The 20,308-nt window shown below is 45.3% G+C and overlaps 1 protein-coding gene across 1 annotated transcript in view; it reads left to right on the top strand.

Moving 5' to 3' along the window:
• The window catches only part of LOC124803124 (tubulin beta-1 chain-like), a 97,469-nt gene that overhangs the window by 29,474 nt on the left and 47,687 nt on the right, over positions 1 to 20,308 (top strand). Inside the window, exon 2 of the mRNA XM_047264300.1 lies at positions 99 to 436. Coding sequence (XP_047120256.1) covers positions 99 to 436 — 338 coding nt within the window. The remainder of the gene's footprint in view (positions 1 to 98; positions 437 to 20,308) is intronic.

Here is a 20,308-nt window from a genome sequence, read left to right on the forward strand (position 1 = left end):
TTGTGATTGTCCCGCTCTCGCACCTGCCGACAGCTGTCCATCGTGCTAGCTTCCCCCGTGGCAGGTGTTTTAAAGAGAAACTTGTCTCGCTGTTTCAGTTCTGGGAAATCATCTCCGACGAGCACGGCATCGATGCGACGGGCGCCTACCACGGCGACTCTGACCTGCAACTGGACCGGATAAACGTGTACTACAACGACGCGTCGGGCGGCAAGTACGTGCCGCGCGCCATCCTGGTGGACCTGGAGCCGGGCACCATGGACTCTGTGCGCTCCGGACCGTTCGGCCAGATCTTCCGGCCGGACAACTTCGTGTTCGGCCAGAGTGGCGCCGGCAACAACTGGGCTAAGGGCCACTACACTGAGGGCGCAGAACTCGTGGACTCGGTGCTGGACGTCGTGCGCAAGGAGGCCGAGAGCTGCGACTGCCTCCAGGGGTGAGTACTCCGTGGCGGCGCCTCTTCCAAATCTGGTGACATCGAGGCCGTACCGAGATCTCGCACTTTGGGGATCGGGGTGATAACGACTCACGATATTTTCGCGGTGAATGACGAAATACACTATGCAACAAAATGAAAAGCCGATTTTCTTGCCGGCAGTTGGTGCCGAGCGGTTCTAGGCGCATCAGTCTGAAGCCGCGCGACCGCTACGGTCGCAGGTTCGAATCCTGCCTCGGGCATGGTGGTGTGTGATGTCCTTAGGTTAGTTAGGTTTAAGTTGTTCTAAGTTCTAGGGGACTGATGACCGCAGATGTTAAGTCCCGTAGTGTTCAGAGCCATTTGCACCGATTTTCTTCTTTTTTTCTAAATCTTGCCATTTTCTGCCATTGTGATGCAGAACGAAATATGGTTGGGAGGTGCTTACAAACTACCTCGGTAGTACTTGGATACTGATGAGAAAACCAGCGGCTGTATCCGAACCCAAGTCGTTTATTCTCTGTAAAACATGCTACCAGTTTCGACACCAAATGGTGTCATCTTCAGGCCCCTGCACATGGAAACACACACAACATCACATTTTTTATTGTGTAATTTTACGATGTGATTTGTCCCGTTTTGGTTATGAACTATGGTTTACGTTGTCTGTGCTCTCACACTCTTTAGTCCTGTTATGTATGTTTCCATATGCAGGGGCCTGAAGACGATACCACTTGGTGTCGAAACTGGTACCATGTCTTACAAAGAATAAACGACGTTGGATTGAAATACAACCGCAGGTTTTGTTATCATTATCGTGTCCGGCTGCAGTCCTTTTCTTGATGGATTTCCAGAGCATCTCTGTAGTGGTGCAAGGGTGTGACACCCAGCGACGTCACCCACACGCTCGGCGACTGTTCAAAAAGCAAGGTGTCGACACACGTAAAAAATATGCCAGTACTCTGAAGTTCATGTACGGTGTAAGGTGGGTTAGTGTTCTCACATTGGCACCAACAATTCTGCCCAACGCCACCATCTACGTATCACGATGTGGAACGGTCTTCTAATGACTCGCATCTCACCCATTTCTTGACACTGTAATATAGCAGGATTTTGTGTTACCATAGGTGCAGTAAAGTATGAATCTGTGAGCGCCTCTGGTACGGTAGCTGTAGGAGATCCGTTCGTTTTTTTAGAAAGCAGCTTACGCACCTATGTCAGTCGCCACCTGTAGCACTGACAGACTGCCAGTAACATTTACCAATATTTACAGTCCCTATAAATCTAAGTGAACTACATTACTTATTCTCCGATTTTGTTCAAACTTTATACACTGCTATTTCTTACTGCTGAAATGATACCGTCGAAATTTCATTGCCTTATTTATCATAGTTTAGAAGATAGAAAATTTTATCTAAAATCACAAAAAAACCATTCTGGTATTTCAAAACTGATCTAGTAACGGTTAATATATTAACTTTCAACACCATATGGAGCTATTACGAAAAATTCAGCTCCTGAAAATCAATAAATTCGAATATTTCATTTTATAACATTTGCAGTTTTTATTTGATGGAATAGTGGAACCTTTTAAAATTTATATTCAGTTATACATTTTTACATGAGTCCGTGGGTGTAATTGAGAAACTGAATTAGGGACATATGAAAACTCGAAATTTTTTGTTTTGTAAAGGTCTATGTGAAATCCAAGTAGTGGGAAAAATTTCTGGGAAGAACCACGAGTCATATGACATATGTCTGAGTGAGCATGCTTTTCTAACAGGCAGCCAAAAAAGAAGCTAGTAACGTAATAAGTTTGTTATTTAATTTGGGAATTATTCGGTTTATAATTAAATCTAGTGTAATAAATTGAAGTTTTGCTTACGTAAGATTGCTTTCTAAATTGCGACTGGATAAGAGAGGATTTTGCCGCGAGAATAATCTAGAAATAATGTTCTGATTGGTCATTCAGATCAACAGCAAATCAGAACTGACAGCTTCCGGCACGAAGAGAGGGATGCCATCTGTACGAAGACATGGCATAGGGAAGTCGCTTTCGAACCGTTGTACTGTACGCATCATGTTAGATCGCTTTTGGCAAATAATGTGTAAAATGGAGAATTAGAGACGTAAATTCGGTTCGGTCATCGCAAACAGAAAGCGAATTGAGTAGGAAGCATTTTAGTGAATGTTTGTTAACATTATGTGCTTCCGTGTGAAAGATACCCGAGTGTGAAATATTCTAGTGAACTAAGAAAATTCGTGATGGCGGGTTGCGCATTCGTGACGGAATAGTATGACGGGCACTTCTGTAAGGAAAGGCTACTGAATCTACCGATTGTTTAACTCGCGTATAGTTGTGGTTCAGTGACTATATAGATCGTAATATTCAGGTCGAACTTTCTGGTTGCTTTCGTGTGGCTATGTGTAGCACATCTTTATAACTGTGAACGCGCAGAGAAAATATTAGTGCAAACGTAAATACAGATGTGATAGCCATTTCCTGATTCTTAGTGGCAATAAATAGCGAACAGAACTTTAAACACCTCGCTACAAGAAGGTAGAACCCGGACCCTCGATGTTTACCATGAACTCATTTTTAACTAGAGTTCTGAGGCCTCTCTTTGGTAGGTATTAGGTGGTGATTTCTTTAACGTTGCTTTGCACCAGCTGGCTGGTACCTGCTACGACAGAGTGAAGGGAAAACGAGCACAGAAGAAGCTTGTCGAGGTAAGTGGATTGAAGAGTGTGAACGTGATAAGAATGCGAAGTCTCGAAACCCACCTTGTCGCAACGCCTTTGGCACGCAGGTCAGATTCTAGATGCACACAATCGAAATCAGGCGGCGTTCTTACGGGTGCTCCAGGAAAACTTTTCGGATGGTGCGAGAACTCCTCAGGAGGTGTAACAAAGGACAAGAACTAAACAACCTCTTGTTTTCACACATTTCGCGGTAGGAAACGTTAGTTAGCAATGTGATATGCAACCGGACGACGTAGTTGACGACCTTTGAGACTACTGACACCCCTCCGAGGATTCAACCCTTCAAACCTTCTGAGTCGTGCGTGGTTCGTGTTCCCGTCATCATGTATTTTACACCCTGTTTTTAACGTACTTCCACCTCACTACGTTAGTTTAAATTACTACTGGCACTGAGTTGCTGCCTCGCCTGACCGTGACCAGCGCTAGCAGCGCGCATCGATATAGCCCCTCTCCTAGTATGTTTGCTCGACTGCTATTACATCCCGGTCGTTGTCTGTTGTAGTCAGTTTGTATTGCGAGTTCGGGTCTGCCAGTCAGTTGGAACGCGTCTGGAGCGCAGTCCGGACTTGCCAGCAGGGGAGTTGCAATGCGGCACTACTGCAGTCGGACTGGAGCAGTGAGGTCTGCGTCGACATGGCTCACCCGACTATTGCCGCCATGCATCACTTGAGCCGGGCCACAGTCTTGGTGGATCGTCGGTCGGTCGTCCTACCGGACGATGCGTTTTGGCTTTCCGATCGTTCATGAGTCGGCTGTGTGTGTGTGTATCGACTCCCGATTTGCCTTCGTGCGTGCTTAGTTACTGTTTGGTATCGTTCAGGCCTGTGTGCAAGTGCTTTTCAGGTTGTGTGTGTAGTTGGCGTTATTTCCACTGACGACTATTTTAAATGTTGTCGGCATTCTGCGAGGAGTCGGTCGGTTGCTGCGGACCAGGGAAGTTATAACCGCGCGGTGCATTCGACTGGGTCCGCTGGCGGTCCCTGCGCAGTGTCGGAGCGTGTGTGGAGCTATCCGATCGCCGCTACGAGCTTCGTGGTTCACGGACCCAGGACGTCAAAGTTGAGTAGTGGTTTCAAGTACCCAAGTTGTGTGGTTCGTTTCGGTGGTTTGCTGTTGGGGGAGGTTTTCCTGTGAGCAACACCGAGTGTTTGGATTGCTGAAATTCAGCCGGCATGCGGTGAAATTAACTATATTGGTTGACTACAATTCAAGTGCACCAGCGGAATTTTCTGCCTTCTGGCCGTTAGTGTTCTGGCTACCTGCCCTGGCCACCAACGTAATTTCAGGCAGTGTCCTTTCCTTACCTGTTGTCGCCGTCCAACACGGTGTGTAATTTTGACAGCTTAATAATGTGGATAATCACGCCTGTAAAATTTTGTGTTTGAATTCTCATGTACCGATTGGTGGCAAGCAACTCGTTTGTCGGTCTGTCCGTGGCTGTCCCTTGGCTGGGTTCTGACGGATCAAATGTAGTTGGACTCACCACCTGTCTCACCTAAGTGAACGAGGGCAGACCGACCCGCTGGAGGCTTCTGAGTGCTGTTGTCTTTGCTGTCTTTCTCATCGGTGTTCAATTGTCTGTTTATAATCTATCATAGTCAATGATAAAGGAAAAATTCTTGGTTTTACTGTGTTTTATGTAATTAAGTTTGAATTCCGACAAGTGGATATTTGCTGAAAGGTTATTTCCGTTGTGTTGTCTTTTCTTTTAATCCAGTTTCGGCTACTTAAAATTTAAGGCTTATGGTTATATTTTTTTTTAATTTTGGAAAATTATTTGTGGGCTTTCAGCCTTGGAACCTTACTCTTAAAATTACCTTTAGAGCTTAAAATTTCGGCTTGGAACCTTATTCTTCAAATTACCTTTAGAGCTTAAAATCGCGGCTTGGAACCTTATTCTTCAAATTACCATTCGAGCTTAAACATTGCAGCCTCCCGCCTTTGAAAGGTTATGGTAATTTATTTTAAAATCTTGAAAATTTTATTGTGGGCTTTCAGCGGATTGTATTGCATCTTGTTTATGTTTGTCTATCCACCCGTGCCTTGAGGTTTTCAGCCTAGCTGTACCGTATATATTTTAATTATTTTATTTGCAATTTTAACTGCATTTTATCTTGTTGCCTTTTAAGATTTCTTGTGCGGAGGCCTTCAGCCGTGAAAGAATTGCATTTTTTTTAAACTCGTAGTTGTAAGGGTTGGGCTATGGCCGGTTGCTTGTAAATGTGTTATTAAATTACAATAAATTATAATTTTAAGGTGAAACTGACCCCAACCTTATTTGGCCCTTTCCACAATCCTAATCACCTGTTCTGCCCAGCGTGTTTACCGGGCGTCTCACCTTCTCTAAGGACGTCATGGGGTTCAACCGCATTGAACGTGAGTTCACAGTGTGAAGCACCTAGGACCATTCAAAACCGTTTGACGAAATCTGAACGTGATTCGAAGCAGAAAAGGGTGGGTTTCTTCTTTTCTTTTCACCTAGGCTTTTTCGCGTTCGGCTTTCATATGTGCAAGCTGTCATGTGCCAATAACACGCACGTGAATAAAGCGGCAATCGGTCCCTCAGTCTGGAAAAGCCCTCCATGGCACCTGTGCACCTTTCCTGGATATTTTATTAAATATCTCTGAACAGAGACGCCAGTGCAACGATCACTACATGCCGCGCTGGCCGGTTAGGTAGCGCTCTCGAAACTAGCACCTACTGGCCGCATGCGATATCTGAGGGATTCCTGCTCCCGATCATGTTCAAATTTCGGTGGATGGTTTTGAACCGTCCCTTGTGGTTCCATCTCGGATACCACACCAAAAATTGCGTTCACGCTACACTCCAGTGAGGTTAGTAGTGTCAAAAGTTGTCCTGTGTCAAATGGCACTGCAAACTGTCACTTTCGACCACGAAATATGTGACATGAACGCCCCTAGGAAAGAGGTGGCTTCATTCACGTCCCGTATGACACCCCCTGAATCGTTTTCTTATCGATCTGTTACGTCCTAAATGTTTCCCTAGGTCACCCGTAGGAAAAGCGTGAAATTTGAACGCTGGGCGTCGCAGTTCTTACCTCTGTTGCAGAGGCGTCAAGGCAAGGGATGAGGTGTGGGTCATAAAGTCAGACATTTTCTAACAGTGGTAGGAGATAATGCCACTAACAATATACTAGAAATCCTGTTTGGTGAAGAATGAGTGTCGGAATGTAGATGCATTTGGTCACGTTGTATGTTTTTCATAAATAACTAAAACACTGTAGTTCCAGTGAAAACAGCGAGAGAAGATGAAAATGTAGCACGTGGTTTATGAAGGCCCACATAGATCATTTTCGGTTGCACAAAACGACAAAAAATGGTTCAAATGGCTCTGAGCACTATGGGACTTAACAGCGGAGGTCATCAGTCCCCTAGAACTTAGAACTACTTAAACCTAACTAACCTAAGGACACCACACACATCCATGCCCGAGGCAGGATTCGAACCTGCGACCGTAGCGCTCGCGCAGTTCCAGACTGAAGCGCCTAGAACCGCTCGGCCACCGCGGCTGGCTGCACAAAACGACGTCGGTGACGGCAGCTGAATCATCCTGTGTGTACAGTATGAAGGGGGAAAGGTTTCAGCAAAAATCTAGAAAAATTCTTAATCGATTAACTTCAAATATGTGTGTATGTGTGTGTTGTACATAAAGGGGAAATGGTGACTGCCAAATTCTCGAGAAGTTCTTCACCGATGTAGTTAAAATTACACTCTAATACATATACAGACAGCCATAGGCTACACTTTTTTTAAAAATATCAGTGCATAGGTTTCCAGTGGGAAATGACGGCGTTTCACGTGCTTTCCCGCAGTCAGTTTTAGCCACAATAGCGGCGCATTTAAACATCAGACAAATAATTCTCATACACAAATCCCAATTTACTCCACAACTTTGCCTAATATTAGTTTCTTTGCTTCTCTTGTAAAACTTTTGTTTGTGGACTAATAGTGTTTTGAAGAGTTACTCCTCAATTGTTTATTTCATACGCATGCTTTCTTTTTATATATAATTTTAAACATAAGACGTGTACACAACTATGTTTTTTTTCCTGCTGTCGGTTTCAATGGAAAACAGTAAAGATGTATTTATGACTAACCAGCATACGATTAGAACACTACTATGGGACCTGAATTGTACGAAATTTGTAATTTTACCCATTAGCAGACTGAAACTATGCGAATTAATGTCTCTTATCTCTCAAATGCAGCGGCACGGGAGGTCTGAGGTACACCGTATAAGATTTATAGATTCTTCTAGCTACTTCAATTCTCAATAAGGGATAAGCTGGCGATAACAACAAAAAAGCTCATGACAGAGAAAGAGGAGGAGACGGACAGTGGCAGTAGGGTGCGGGGAATGTATGTAGAGAGGGGAAGGAAGAAGATGGACAAAAAGAAGGAAGAGGAAGATGTAGACAGACACAGGGAGAAGATGGACAGAGAAAAGGGGTTCGAGGTGATAGACAGTGAGAGCTGAAGGATGAGGAGATGCACAAAGACAGGGGGGAAGGGGAGATGGACAGAAAGGAGGAAAAAGATATTATGACGTATATCCAATTTCCATACATATTCAGCAATTGCAAACATTGCCGGGTTCGCTAGTAGAGTTTATAGTAGCCATGGCAAAATTCATAACAGATGTTCTTTACAAAACTGTACGGCATATTGTACACGCTGATGGGAACTAGAAGTACCGTATAAGTTCTGAGAGATCAACATCTACTTGCTCGTGAAAATACATACATGGGAAAACACAGCAAGTAATACTGAGAATTCAGTACAAACCAGTTTTTCGGTACATCCTACGTGTGTTGTTTTCTTCCAAATTGTCAAATGATGTCGAATACATGTGTTTTTCTCTGTCAGCACGCCTCACGTTTTCAGTGTCGAAACAATTCTCATTAGACTTTTATCTTTCTACGTTCTTATTTAAGCGCAATGAAAACTTTTTCTTTGTTCAGGCAATGTAAAACCTGAATATTTTCGCTTTCATAGAGTCTTCCTTAGTGGGAGAACGCGCAGGAAAAATTAAAAGTCCTCATAAAAACGTCACAGTGTTTCACGAAAACAAAACAAGCAATAAAACAAAGTTTGACACTGTACAAAAGGAAAAAAATACCGACACTATAACATGCGGGGGCGAGCGAGAGCGGGTGAACTTCCGATTGTGGCAAATATTCCTCCCTGGGAATCTTTGACATTCCGGTTCGTTCGGACAACGGTCTCTGTGTGTGCCATATGAAGTGTATTGTGGAACGTTTTGATATTCATTTCAGTGACGCAGTAGTAATTACTTTGCGGATATCCGCACCTATATTTGTCTTTTTCTTTTACAAAGCAAGGACTATTGCGGAAATTCAAAGGCCAGTATCACTGCTGAAAAATATGTTTTCACCTACTTATATCACATCGACAGATGTACATCGTTGTGTGAATTAGTACCACATGTCGCCTTTATTTGTACTGGAAAAGCTGCAAAGAATGTTACAACAAAGTGCAGAGATACTCGCAAATTGTCGATGCTTTATGCAGCGACTGGAGAAACGACTCTCAAAATAAATGTAACAAGTTGTACGTAAATAGACGCAATGCTTCATTACTGGTCGCATACACGATTGGCTATAAATCGTCGAGAACAGTAACAAACATAAGTCATTTAGGAGTATACTTCTGAAGCTATCCAAAGTGGAATGAGCACAGTAAATTAGATGTATGAAAAGTAGATAGCTGACAGATTTACATCAAGACTCCTCAGGAAATGTAGTTTCCTTACGAAAGACGAAGCTCACGCTCAAGCTGAACATCAGGGGAGACTGGAATTAAAATTCGAAAAGATTAGGTTCCAGGAAAAGCCAGTGAAACATATAAGTCTTTCCCGCATACATCCCAGTCCGCCTCCGTGACTGCCATTCTGAGGACCAGGGTTCGACTTTCGGTACTGTCAGAAATTTCTTTTCGGTGGGAGGACTGCACTAAGCGTCGTGATGCCATTTAAGTAGTGATGTCATAAAAATTAGTGACATCAGGTCTGCTACCCCGACGACGACCGGGAAAGCGATTTTCTTACACCCACCGGTCCATACCGCATCCAATAGATGCTATTGATAGCGGATGACACGGTGGTCGATTGATCGCGATTGTTCCATTTGTTTCCAGGACGACTCTGCTTTCCTTCACGTATAAATCTCGCCCAAATGACCGCAACGGGAAGACCGGAGTTATAACAGTTCACATGGGGACTTAGCGGCGGTCATTCCTCTCACGCACTATCGTAAATGTATCAGGAAAGGAGCAAAGAGTTGTGGATGACGTATCCCCCGCCTGACGCAGTAAATTAGCTTTCCAAGGAGATGTATTTGATTATGATAGGCCTATACTTTTTCATTTTATGGAAAGTAAATGACACGGCCTGTCAAAACAACTTACACATTTCTTATCAAAATACGCCTTAATCGAAAGTAAACAAACTCGATATTCGCTAGACGAAGAATGAGATGAGCTGAACTTTCATGTGATTGACATTTAGGTATAACGATCGGTTATTTTCCAGAACAGCTCCAAAGCCAAGCACACGAACTTTTAGCAGATGAAGATAATTAATAGCAGTTGCGGTATTACCTTCAGAGCGCCAGCAAGCTGAAAGTGCTTCGGGGGTTCAATAAATTTCAATATTCACAAATTCGGATAAAAAAAATGGGGGATCAGAACAGCGTATCGCTAATATACTCAGACGGCTAATTATGGGTGAAGTTATGCTGAATCTTATGCCACTTGGAATAAAGGAAATCCACGCTGTCTTCTTCGGGCCAGTACTGTATCGCACATGCATCATAGCTCTAAGTTAGTTGTGATCTTCATAGAAAGATTGGATTGATTAGTTATTTAAAAAAAATACGTGTCATTTTTTGCAAAAAAGGAAAACGTAAAGCCTAGCATCTGGCCTTTTCAAATTAATACAAACTGTTTTAATACACCGCACGACAAATAAACTGAAGTACCCAGAAGACGTGGTAAGACGCCAATGTAACTTCGTACACGTGCATCAGAGTAAGAAGATGAAACACCTACAGCTGTCCTTAGGGTGCCTTTTATTTGTATGGTTACCAGCTTCGGTGCTTCATTGCAACATTATTCAGGCTTTACCTGATTCAAAAGGGAATAATACCATGCATCAGTGGCCAACATAACCAGTTTACGCAGACTGCCTGTAACTGTGATGTTGGCTACTGATATAACGCATATACGGACGGTGTTAATCACTTTAGCATCAGCTAAGGCCTGAAGGTGGTACACTGAAACGGCGAAACTGGTAGGCATACAATAAATGGCATCATAAGGATGGCTGTAGGTGTTTCATCTACATGATACTCGCAAACCACCTAATGGTGAGTGGCGGAGGGTACTTTCGATACCACTATCTTATCCCTCCAACCCTGTTCCACTCGTGAATAGTGCGTGGGAAGAATGACTGTCGGTAAGCCTCTGTGTTGGCTCTAATTTCTCCAGTTTTTTTTTCCTCGTGGTCAGGTAATATATGAAGTAATGTGTTGTTCGACTCCTCCTGAAAAGTGCTATCCCGAGATTTCAGTAGTGAATGTCTCCGTGATACACAACTCCTCTCTTGTAACGTCTGCCAGTGGAGTTAGTTTATCATCTCCGTAACACTCTCTCGCCAGCTAAACGATCTCGTGACGAAACGGGCCGCTCTTCGTTGGATCCTCTCTATCTCCTCTATCAGTCCTACCTGATAGAAATCCCAGATAGATGAACAGTACTCAAGAATCGGGCGAACAAGCTCCTTATAAGCCACTTATTTCGTGAGTGAGTTACATTTCCTTAAGATTATTCCGATGAATCTAAGTCGGGTGTATGCTTTTCCCATTATCTATTTTATGTGGTCATTCCAGTTACGATCGCTCTGCATAGTTACGCCTAGATATTTTAGGGCAGACGCTGTCTCCAGGTGTTCGTCACCGATAGTGTAGCTGTACAGTAGCGGGTTTCTTTTCCTATGTATGCGCAATACGTTACATTTATTTACGTTCAGAGTCAAATGCCAGAGCCTGCACCATTCATCAATTCTCTGCAGGTCGTACTGCAAAATCTTACTATCTTCTGGCGTTGCTACTTTGGTATAGACCACTGCATCATCTGAGAATTGCCTTAAAGAGCTTTCGACGCTTTCTACTAGATCGTCGATACACAGGGTGGTCCATTGATAGTGACCGGACCAAATATCTCACGAAATAAGCTTCAAACGAAAAAGCTCCAAAGAAAGAAATTCGTCTAGCTTGAAGGGGGAAACCAGATGGCGCTACGGTTGGCTCGCTAGATGGCGATGCCATAGGTCAAACGGATATCAACTGCCTGCGTTTTTTTTAAATACGAACCCCCATTTTTTATTACATATTCGTGTAGTACGTAAAGAAATATGAATGTATGCTACATCAACATCGATTGCACCCGTACCATATTTCTACGCACCAAGACTTGCATGGCGACGACTTTGAACGTCGTGTACAGTTCTGCCACTGGACACAAGAGGAATTACGGGACGATGACAAATTTCTTGCACGCGTTCTATTTAGCGACGAAGCGTCATTCAGCAACAGCGGTAACGTAAACCGGCATAATATGCACTATTGGGCAACGGAAAATCCACGATGGCTGCGACAAGTGGAACATCAGCGACCTTGGTGGGTTAATGTATGGTGCGGCATTATGGGAGGAAGGATAATTGGCCCCCATTTTATCGATGGCAATCTAAATGGTGCAATGTATGCTGATTTCCTACGTAATGTTCTACCGATGTTACTACAAGATGTTTCACTGCATGACAGAATGACGATGTACTGCCAACATGATGGATGTCCGGCACATAGCTCCTCTGGTACTTCGGATATGACCTTTTTATCTGTCGATTTAGGTCCGTTAAGAGCGATGTGTTGAGTTCTATCTGCAAGAAAGCCTTGAATCCAATCGCAAGTCTGCTCCGATACTCCGTAAGCTCATTTTTTTTCATTAAACGGCAGTGCGGGGCGGTGTCACATGTCTTACTGAAATCAAGGAACACGGCATCAGCCTGAGCGCCGTTGTCCACTGCGCTGTGGATCTCATGGAGGAACAGAGCGAGCTGTGTTTCGCAGGATCTCTGTTTGCGGAATTCATGTTGAATTTTATATACGAGATGTTCGTTTTCCAAAAACATCACAGTTCTTGAGCATAAAACATGTTCCATAGTTGTACAACAGATCGACGTCGACGATATAGTTCCATAATTGTGTGGATCTGTATTGCGGCCTTTCTTAAAAACCGGAATAACCTGTGCTTTTTTCCAGTCGTTAAGTACCTCTCGTTGCTCAAGCGATATCCGATGAATTACTGCTACAAGGGGAGGAAGTTCTTTGGCGTAATGTTTATAGAATATAGTAGTTATCTGATCTGGTCCTGACGCCTTTCCACTACCAAGCGATGGTAGCTGTTTTTCAGTTCCGCGATAGGTTATCTCAATATCTGCCATTTCGACGTTCGTACGACCGTTGAAAGGAGGGAAAGTGTTACGATCTTCCGCTGTGAAACAAATTCGGAAGACCGAATTCAGTATTTCGGCCTTCTCTCTGTTCTTCCGTTTCGGTGCCGGTGTGGTCGCTGAGACAATGAATAGAGGATTTTGACCCACTTACTGATTTTACATACGACCAAAATCTCTTTAGGTTTTTACTCAGGTCAGTAAAAATCATTGAACCCTTCTCTCATTGCGCTGCTTACGCTCATTTTCACTTCGTTCAACTTTTGTTTCTTACGTAAGTGAATGACTAAGGTCCCCCTGACCTCCGACCACAAGAATGGACATACAAAACCGTGCATTAGTGTTTTTTGTTTATAACGTTACCAGGTGTGGTAGTTTTCAGGTGTGGTAGATTATATGAAGAGCGTAAACATCGTCGGGAGTTAAGTGATCACTGGAGGGACAAAAAATGCTCAAATGTGTTGAATTCATAAGGGACCAAACTGCTGATGTCGTCGGTCCCAAGACTTACACACTCCTTAAACTAACTTATGCTAAGAACAACTCACATACACCCATGCCCGACGGAGGACTCGAACCTCCGGGGGGAGGAGCCGCGCAATCCGTGACATGGCGCCTCAAACCGCACGGCCACTCCGCGCGGCTACTGGAAGGACAGGGAGGTGTCGCGTGTTCGTGTGAGACAGCGTTATCAGAATCTAACACAGTTTGCGAGGGGCCTCACTGGTGTCACCATTTGGCCACCTTAAAATAATAGTAACATCTCGTTTCCTTCTCTTTCACTTGCGAACTCAGAATATTGCCATGTCTTTTTTATGAATGGCGATTTGAAGTTGTTCCAGTAAGTCGAGCCATCTCCCGTTCTTTTCCTGCGCAAGATTTTTACGTCTCCTTCTATTCCCCTATTTCGTTTACATGGATCGCAACAGCTGTTCTTCCTGTTGTGAGCTTGGGGTTGATCTGCTATTCTGTTATTCTGCGCAACGGATTAATCTGAGATGTACCCTTTACCCTACGGCTTCTGCAAGATGCTATTTCCACCCCCACACTACTACAGAAGTCGGACAGGCGCTCCTAACATTCTAAAGAGAAATGCCTGAAAAACTTTCAGTAATAAATATCTCCTGGTTTCGTCCGCTGTAAGAAAATGACACAAAAATTCACAAAATTTCTTACGTAACTAGTGGGGTACTTGGGTAGTTAGTGTAAGAAAAACATGAAACTAACGAAAATTATTACTTATTTTGCAAAAATTTTGAGAAATCACAATGGCACTTTTAGTTGTGAATTGAACAAGTTATATCCTGGCTCTTTTCGAAATGTAAAGATACCTCTCTAGGATAGGATTCGCTAACGAAATTTCTAGACAAAGTTTAAGATTGTTATTGACTTGGCAGAATGGCTGAGAGGCGCACCTACTCAACTTGAATAATTATCCAATTATCCTTTAGAATGTTGCTAGGTACGGTCAAGGCTGTCGCATGTGAAATGCAGTGAAGTGTACTGTTGTGGAGGAAATATGGGGCTCGCAATAGCTGTAGCGCACAATACCGTAAGCTATCATGACTGCTGTCTGCGGCGCTCGCTGTTGACAAATAAGATCTCGTTGTATCTGGATTGACCTTCGCCAATCAAACTCTCCCTACGCCTTGATGAAGTCAAGGATTCCTATTCGCCCCTAGTCTAACTATTGGCGTGATACACCGGTCAGATAACCAGTCCACCGCGATGGCACTCAAAAATTCCCTCGCAGGCGTTTAACTATAACTCTGTCCGTTCACACCACAGAATAAGCGTGTCGGCCAACACAGTGAACAACGCTTAATCGCAAGGACTCAATATAGAGTCGCACGTGAAGGGGTATATCTTTCAGTCTCTTCCATTACTCCTTCAGCTCAAGGCGCCAGAAATGTCGTCTGCCAATCAACACTGCTCTTCTAAAACGGGAGAATGACGTTTCTTTTAAGGCGACCAATCCGGAAATCTGTAGTATTGGCGCCTGGCGTTTGCTGTCTCCCTGTGAAAATCTCTGAAACTGTGTGCTATGTGTAAAGAATGCGTAGGTTGGACGCTCCCACACAATGTAGCGGAATTTGCTTTTAAGCCGAACATGGGGTCGATCCCCCTTTCACTCGAGCACATGCTGTCTGTTCCACGGGTGGCTGAGGTTCACTCGTCGTCTGAAGGGACCGGCCTCCCGGTGTGTGGTCTGCCTCTCTCGAACTAAAAGCTCCTGTGACCGTCGTGTCTGAAATGTATGTGTGTACGCCATCCTCGAATATTTCAACCCCGGCGCGCACTTGTTATTTGCATATCGTTACCATGAATTCATACAACACTGACATTATCTTATCGAGTTCGGGTTCAAATGAAGCGTCTTGATGTGCGGAATATGATTGTGAGGGCGGAATATGTAAGCAATGAAGATCAGGAGACCACGACGTCTTTCACTGTCTGTTTGTTACACTCTGCATCACAGGATGGGGACTGAATTTTATAATATATATATATATATATATATATATATATATATATATATATATATATATATATATAGTCCTGGAAATTGAAATAAGAACACCGTGAATTCATTGTCCCAGGAAGGGGAAACTTCATTGACACATTCCTGGGGTCAGATATATCACATGATCACACTGACAGAACCACAGGCACATAGACACAGGCAACAGAGCATGCACAATGTCGGCACTAGTACAGTGTATATCCACCTTTCGCAGCAATGCAGGCTGCTATTCTCCCATGGAGACGATCGTAGAGATGCTGGATGTAGTCCTGTGGAACGGCTTGCCATGCCATTTCCACCTGGCGCCTCAGTTGGACCAGCGTTCGTGCTGGACGTGCAGACCGCGTGAGACGACGCTTCATCCAGTCCCAAACATGCTCAATGGGGGACAGATCCGGAGATCTTGCTGGCCAGGGTAGTTGACTTACACCTTCTAGGGCACGTTGGGTGGCACGGGATACATGCGGACGTGCATTGTCCTGTTGGAACAGCAAGTTCCCTTGCCGGTCTAGGAATGGTAGAACGATGGGTTCGATGATGGTTTGGATGTACCGTGCACTATTCAGTGTCCCCTCGACGATCACCAGTGGTGTACGGCCAGTGTAGGAGATCGCTCCCCACACCATGATGCCGGGTGTTGGCCCTGTGTGCCTCGGTCGTATGCAGTCCTGATTGTGGCGCTCACCTGCACGGCGCCAAACACGCATACGACCATCATTGGCACCAAGGCAGAAGCGACTCTCATCGTTGAAGACGACACGTCTCCATTCGTCCCTCCATTCACGCCTGTCGCGACACCACTGGAGGCGGGCTGCACGATGTTGGGGCGTGAGCGGAAGATGGCCTAACGGTGTGCGGGACCGTAGCCCAGCTTCATGGAGACGGTTGCGAATGGTCCTCGCCGATACCCCAGGAGCAACAGTGTCCCTAATTTGCTGGTAAGTGGCGGTGCGGTCCCCTACGGCACTGCGTAGGATCCTACGGTCTTGGCGTGCATCCGTGCGTCGCTGCGGTCCGGTCCCAGGTCGACGGGCACGTGCACCTTCCGCCGACCACTGGCGACAACATCGATGTACTGTGGAGACCTCACGCCCCACGTGTTGAGCAATTCGGCGGTACGTCCACCCGGTCTCCCGCATGCCCACTATACGCCCTCGCTCAAAGTCCGTCAACTGCACATACGGTTCACGTCCACGCTGTCGCGGCATGCTACCAGTGTTAAAGACTGCGATGGAGCTCCGTATGTCACGGCAAACTGGCTGACACTGACGGCGGCGGTGCACAAATGCTGCGCAGCTAGCGCCATTCGACGGCCAACACCGCGGTTCCTGGTGTGTCCGCTGTGCCGTGCGTGTGATCATTGCTTGTACAGCCCTCTCGCAGTGTCCGGAGCAAGTATGGTGGGTCTGACACACCGGTGTCAATGTGTTCTTTTTTCCATTTCCAGGAGTGTATATATATATATATATATATATATATATATATATATATATATATATATATATATATGGTGCTCGGCATCATGCGTTGTACATCATTTGTAACCGTTGTCGACAGTTATCTTCTGAATGATGTTTAGTTCCGCCTCTTTATCCTTCCCGCCCATTGACACATTGTCTGCTGTTTGTACAAAGCTATGGAAAGTAGCTTTTTTATAAACCTATGGATGGCGCAAATCACTCGAAATCAAAGCCTCATTTCTCGCCGGTTTCCTGTGAACGATAAATGTGTGCTTATATCCCTTCTTAGTAGTGGTCAAATTGAGGAACTGCAAACTGCTGTCAGTTTCTTACTCCACTGGAAACTCCATTTTTCTACGGGCGTCGTTCAAGTTGTTTACTATTTGTTCTGTTAGGATGGAGCATAAGTTCGCCGCCTTTTTATGTAAGTTTAACAAACACAACAAAGACGTCATTAATAACATATTCTCCTTCACTATTTACAACAGTATGTCGACGCTGGGGTGCCTTTCAGATTCCGCTAGTAGATATCACGAGGTTCTCAGGCAAAGAACTCGTAGAGGCATGTTCGGAGCGCATATTAATCCAGAAAGGAAGCTCCTTGAAGGTAGTTCGATAGTAAGGGGAAAAGGCGAGGATCTGAGAGCGCAATGTCAGTTGAATAACGTGGATGCGGAATGACTTCCGAATCCAACTCCTCTACAGTTTTTTTTTTCTGTCCGTCTAGCAGAATGCGGGCGTACATTATCGTATAGTAACATCACTTCACGCAGTCTTCCTGGTCGTTGTTCTCGGATTGCTACTGCAAGACGTCTCAGTTGTTGACAACAAATGTCAGCAGTCATGGCTACATCTCGGGGAAGCGATTCGTAGCACACTACACCGTCGCTTTTCCACCAAATGCATGGTATTATCTTTCGTGGATGCGCGCTTATCTTAGCACGCGAGTTGCTATTTGTATGGGCTCAGTCATTTCTTTCTTTTTCGTTATGTTAGCATAAGGACACCATCTCTCGTGACCAGTAACGATACAGGATAGGAATGGTCGGTGTAGTTCACGAGCCAATTGATGACGAGCATTCCGTTGACTTTAATGATTCTTGCTCTGAGCATGCAGTACCCATACACCCTACTTTTGAACGTCACACATTGCATGCAAGTGTCGCACGATGGTGGAATGATGACCGTTCATCACATTTATCAGTTCTTGAGTATAATGACGTGGATCCTTGTGGATTAATGCGTTTAAAAGATCTTCATCAGAGCCTGAATGTCTTCCTGAAAGTGGAGAGTCACTCATGTCAAAACGATCCTGCTTACGACGAGAAAACCATTTTCTTGCCGTGCTCTGTCGAGTGGCATTATCCGCATACACCACGCAGATGTTTTTTTTTTGTGTGTTGTTTCAGGGCGCAAAACATCTAAGGTCATAAGCGCTCAGTAAAGAACCAGAGAATGCTGGGACCGAGAGGGGAAAAACCGTTACGCGGTCCAATACAAAAGAAAAGAAAAAAACAAATCTAAAATATCAAGACGTTACGGAAGAGCAACTAAAAGACGTCTACAAGAAACCGGAATCACCAGGTAGAAATGAAATCTCTTTTGCGATATTACTGCTTTTTAAAAAACTTAAAACACGAGCCACAGCTCGCACATCATCTGCTAAAATGTCCTGCAAGGCGGGCGGCATCCCGCCCTTGAGACGTAAGTGGCCAAAATAGAGGCAGAGGATCAGGAAATGTCTGACTGTTAATGGCTGGCTACAGAAAGGACAGCTGGGTGCAGGTTTGGCACTCGACAAGTGGCGGTGACTAAAGCGGCAGTGCCCTATTCGCAAGCGAGCTAACATTACTTCCTCACGGCGAGACGGCTGGGAGGAAGTCGACCAGGCTGTTGCGAGAGGTTTGACTTCTCTGAGTTTGTTCCCATGAAGCGAGCACTAATCGTCATGCCAAAGTAACGTGATACGCTGATAGAGAAAAGTACAAGTATCTTGTGAGGGAACAGAGTAAGAGGCGGGCCGACCGAGATGGACGGTAGCCATGGTTGCAGTATCAGCAGCGTCATTCCCAAGCAAACCAACATGGCCTCCGCTGCCGTCACCTCTCTATTGAAATCAAACCGAAGAATATGTCAGTAATGTTCTGATTTCTCCACTCTGCATTCCATTTTCTAGTCTCCACAGCTCTAATCACCATTTCCAAACGAAAATGTGTAAAGTCAAATAGCAACAGGTAACTACAAATAAAAAATAATAATGCATAAATAAACGTATAGCAACAAACAAAACAAACACGCTACGAACTTATGCAACGGCCTAATATATCTTCCTCGGCAACAAGCAACAAAGTATCGCCTTTGTAACGGTTATTACAAACAGTTGTACCCATAATAGCTTGGTCAGTCATTAAAACTTTATCTTCTAGGTCTCTGATAAAAATGTCAAGTAAGGTCCCTGACCTGCTGGGCCCCAAGGCCAAACATCTGATTTGAATATAAAACTTATGATTAAACGTGAAATGATTAAAACTTATAATCAGCTGTAAGAGAACAATAAATTCTATGGTCTCTTGCCCTGAAATTTTCTGGTATTTAAGGGAATTTCTACAGGCACCGCGCGCCGCGAAATTTGAATCCCCGCTCCCGCTAGACATCATGGACGTCAAAGACCCCTGGAGGTCTCTGCACCATCGCGCCGTAAGCTGTGGCGGAGCGCGCCTCCTGGCCCGCATTTAGAGTGAGGGCGCCACAGTGGAACACGTGGTTGCAGCAGCCAATAGCGGCGTCCCCAATAGCCTACTTAAGCGCCTGCCTCTCTCTCAGCCTGTCCACTTTCACCTTCACCCTCTCCGTCGTCTACATCATCGCCATCGCCATCGCCATCGCCTTCGCCCTCACCATCTCGGGCGCCGACTCCAGCACCAGGACCTCCCCTTCCATGCCACCTTCTAGTTGCTCCTGTCTCCCACATCTCCTCCGCGCCGCCAAACGCCCCAGTGACACCCCTGCGCCCTCTGCACCTAAAAAGGCTCCACCTCGTTCCCCTTCCCCTGCCCAGGATGCCATGGATGTCTCCCCGCCTGTCCCTGCCCCCTCCTCTCCCGTCCTGATACCACACTTCTTGAGGCCCGGAACCTCACCCTCTTCATTCGCCAGCATTTTCCCCATGCTCTCATCCCCCTCCTCACTCCTCGCCCTGACCCAGTCCTCATCTCCTCCACCAGCCCTACCCTTCACACCGATATCCTTACCCACATCCCCGTCACCCGCTTTGGCCCTAATGCCTCCTCACCCCCGCCCCTTCCCCACCTCCCTCCCGCCAACCCCAACCCCTGCATCACCCGCCAACCCTCACCGCCATGATCACTCAGCTTAGTCCGACGATCACGGTGGAGGTGGTGTTCGCGGAGCTCAAGGCGCATCCCTATCTGGACGTGCGTGCAGTTTGCCGCATTCACAATTCTGCCGGCCCCACCCGCCTTATGAGGGTTTTTTCCGAACACGCCCCCTCCATAGACCATCTCCTGAAGGAGGGTGCCCTCCTCTTTAACCAACGTTACAAGGTCGCCCCCTCCCGTTTTCCTCCTCAATCCCTC

Source organism: Schistocerca piceifrons, chromosome 6 (assembly GCF_021461385.2).
Source record: "Schistocerca piceifrons isolate TAMUIC-IGC-003096 chromosome 6, iqSchPice1.1, whole genome shotgun sequence".
NCBI classification, from domain to species: Eukaryota; Metazoa; Arthropoda; class Insecta; order Orthoptera; family Acrididae; genus Schistocerca; species Schistocerca piceifrons.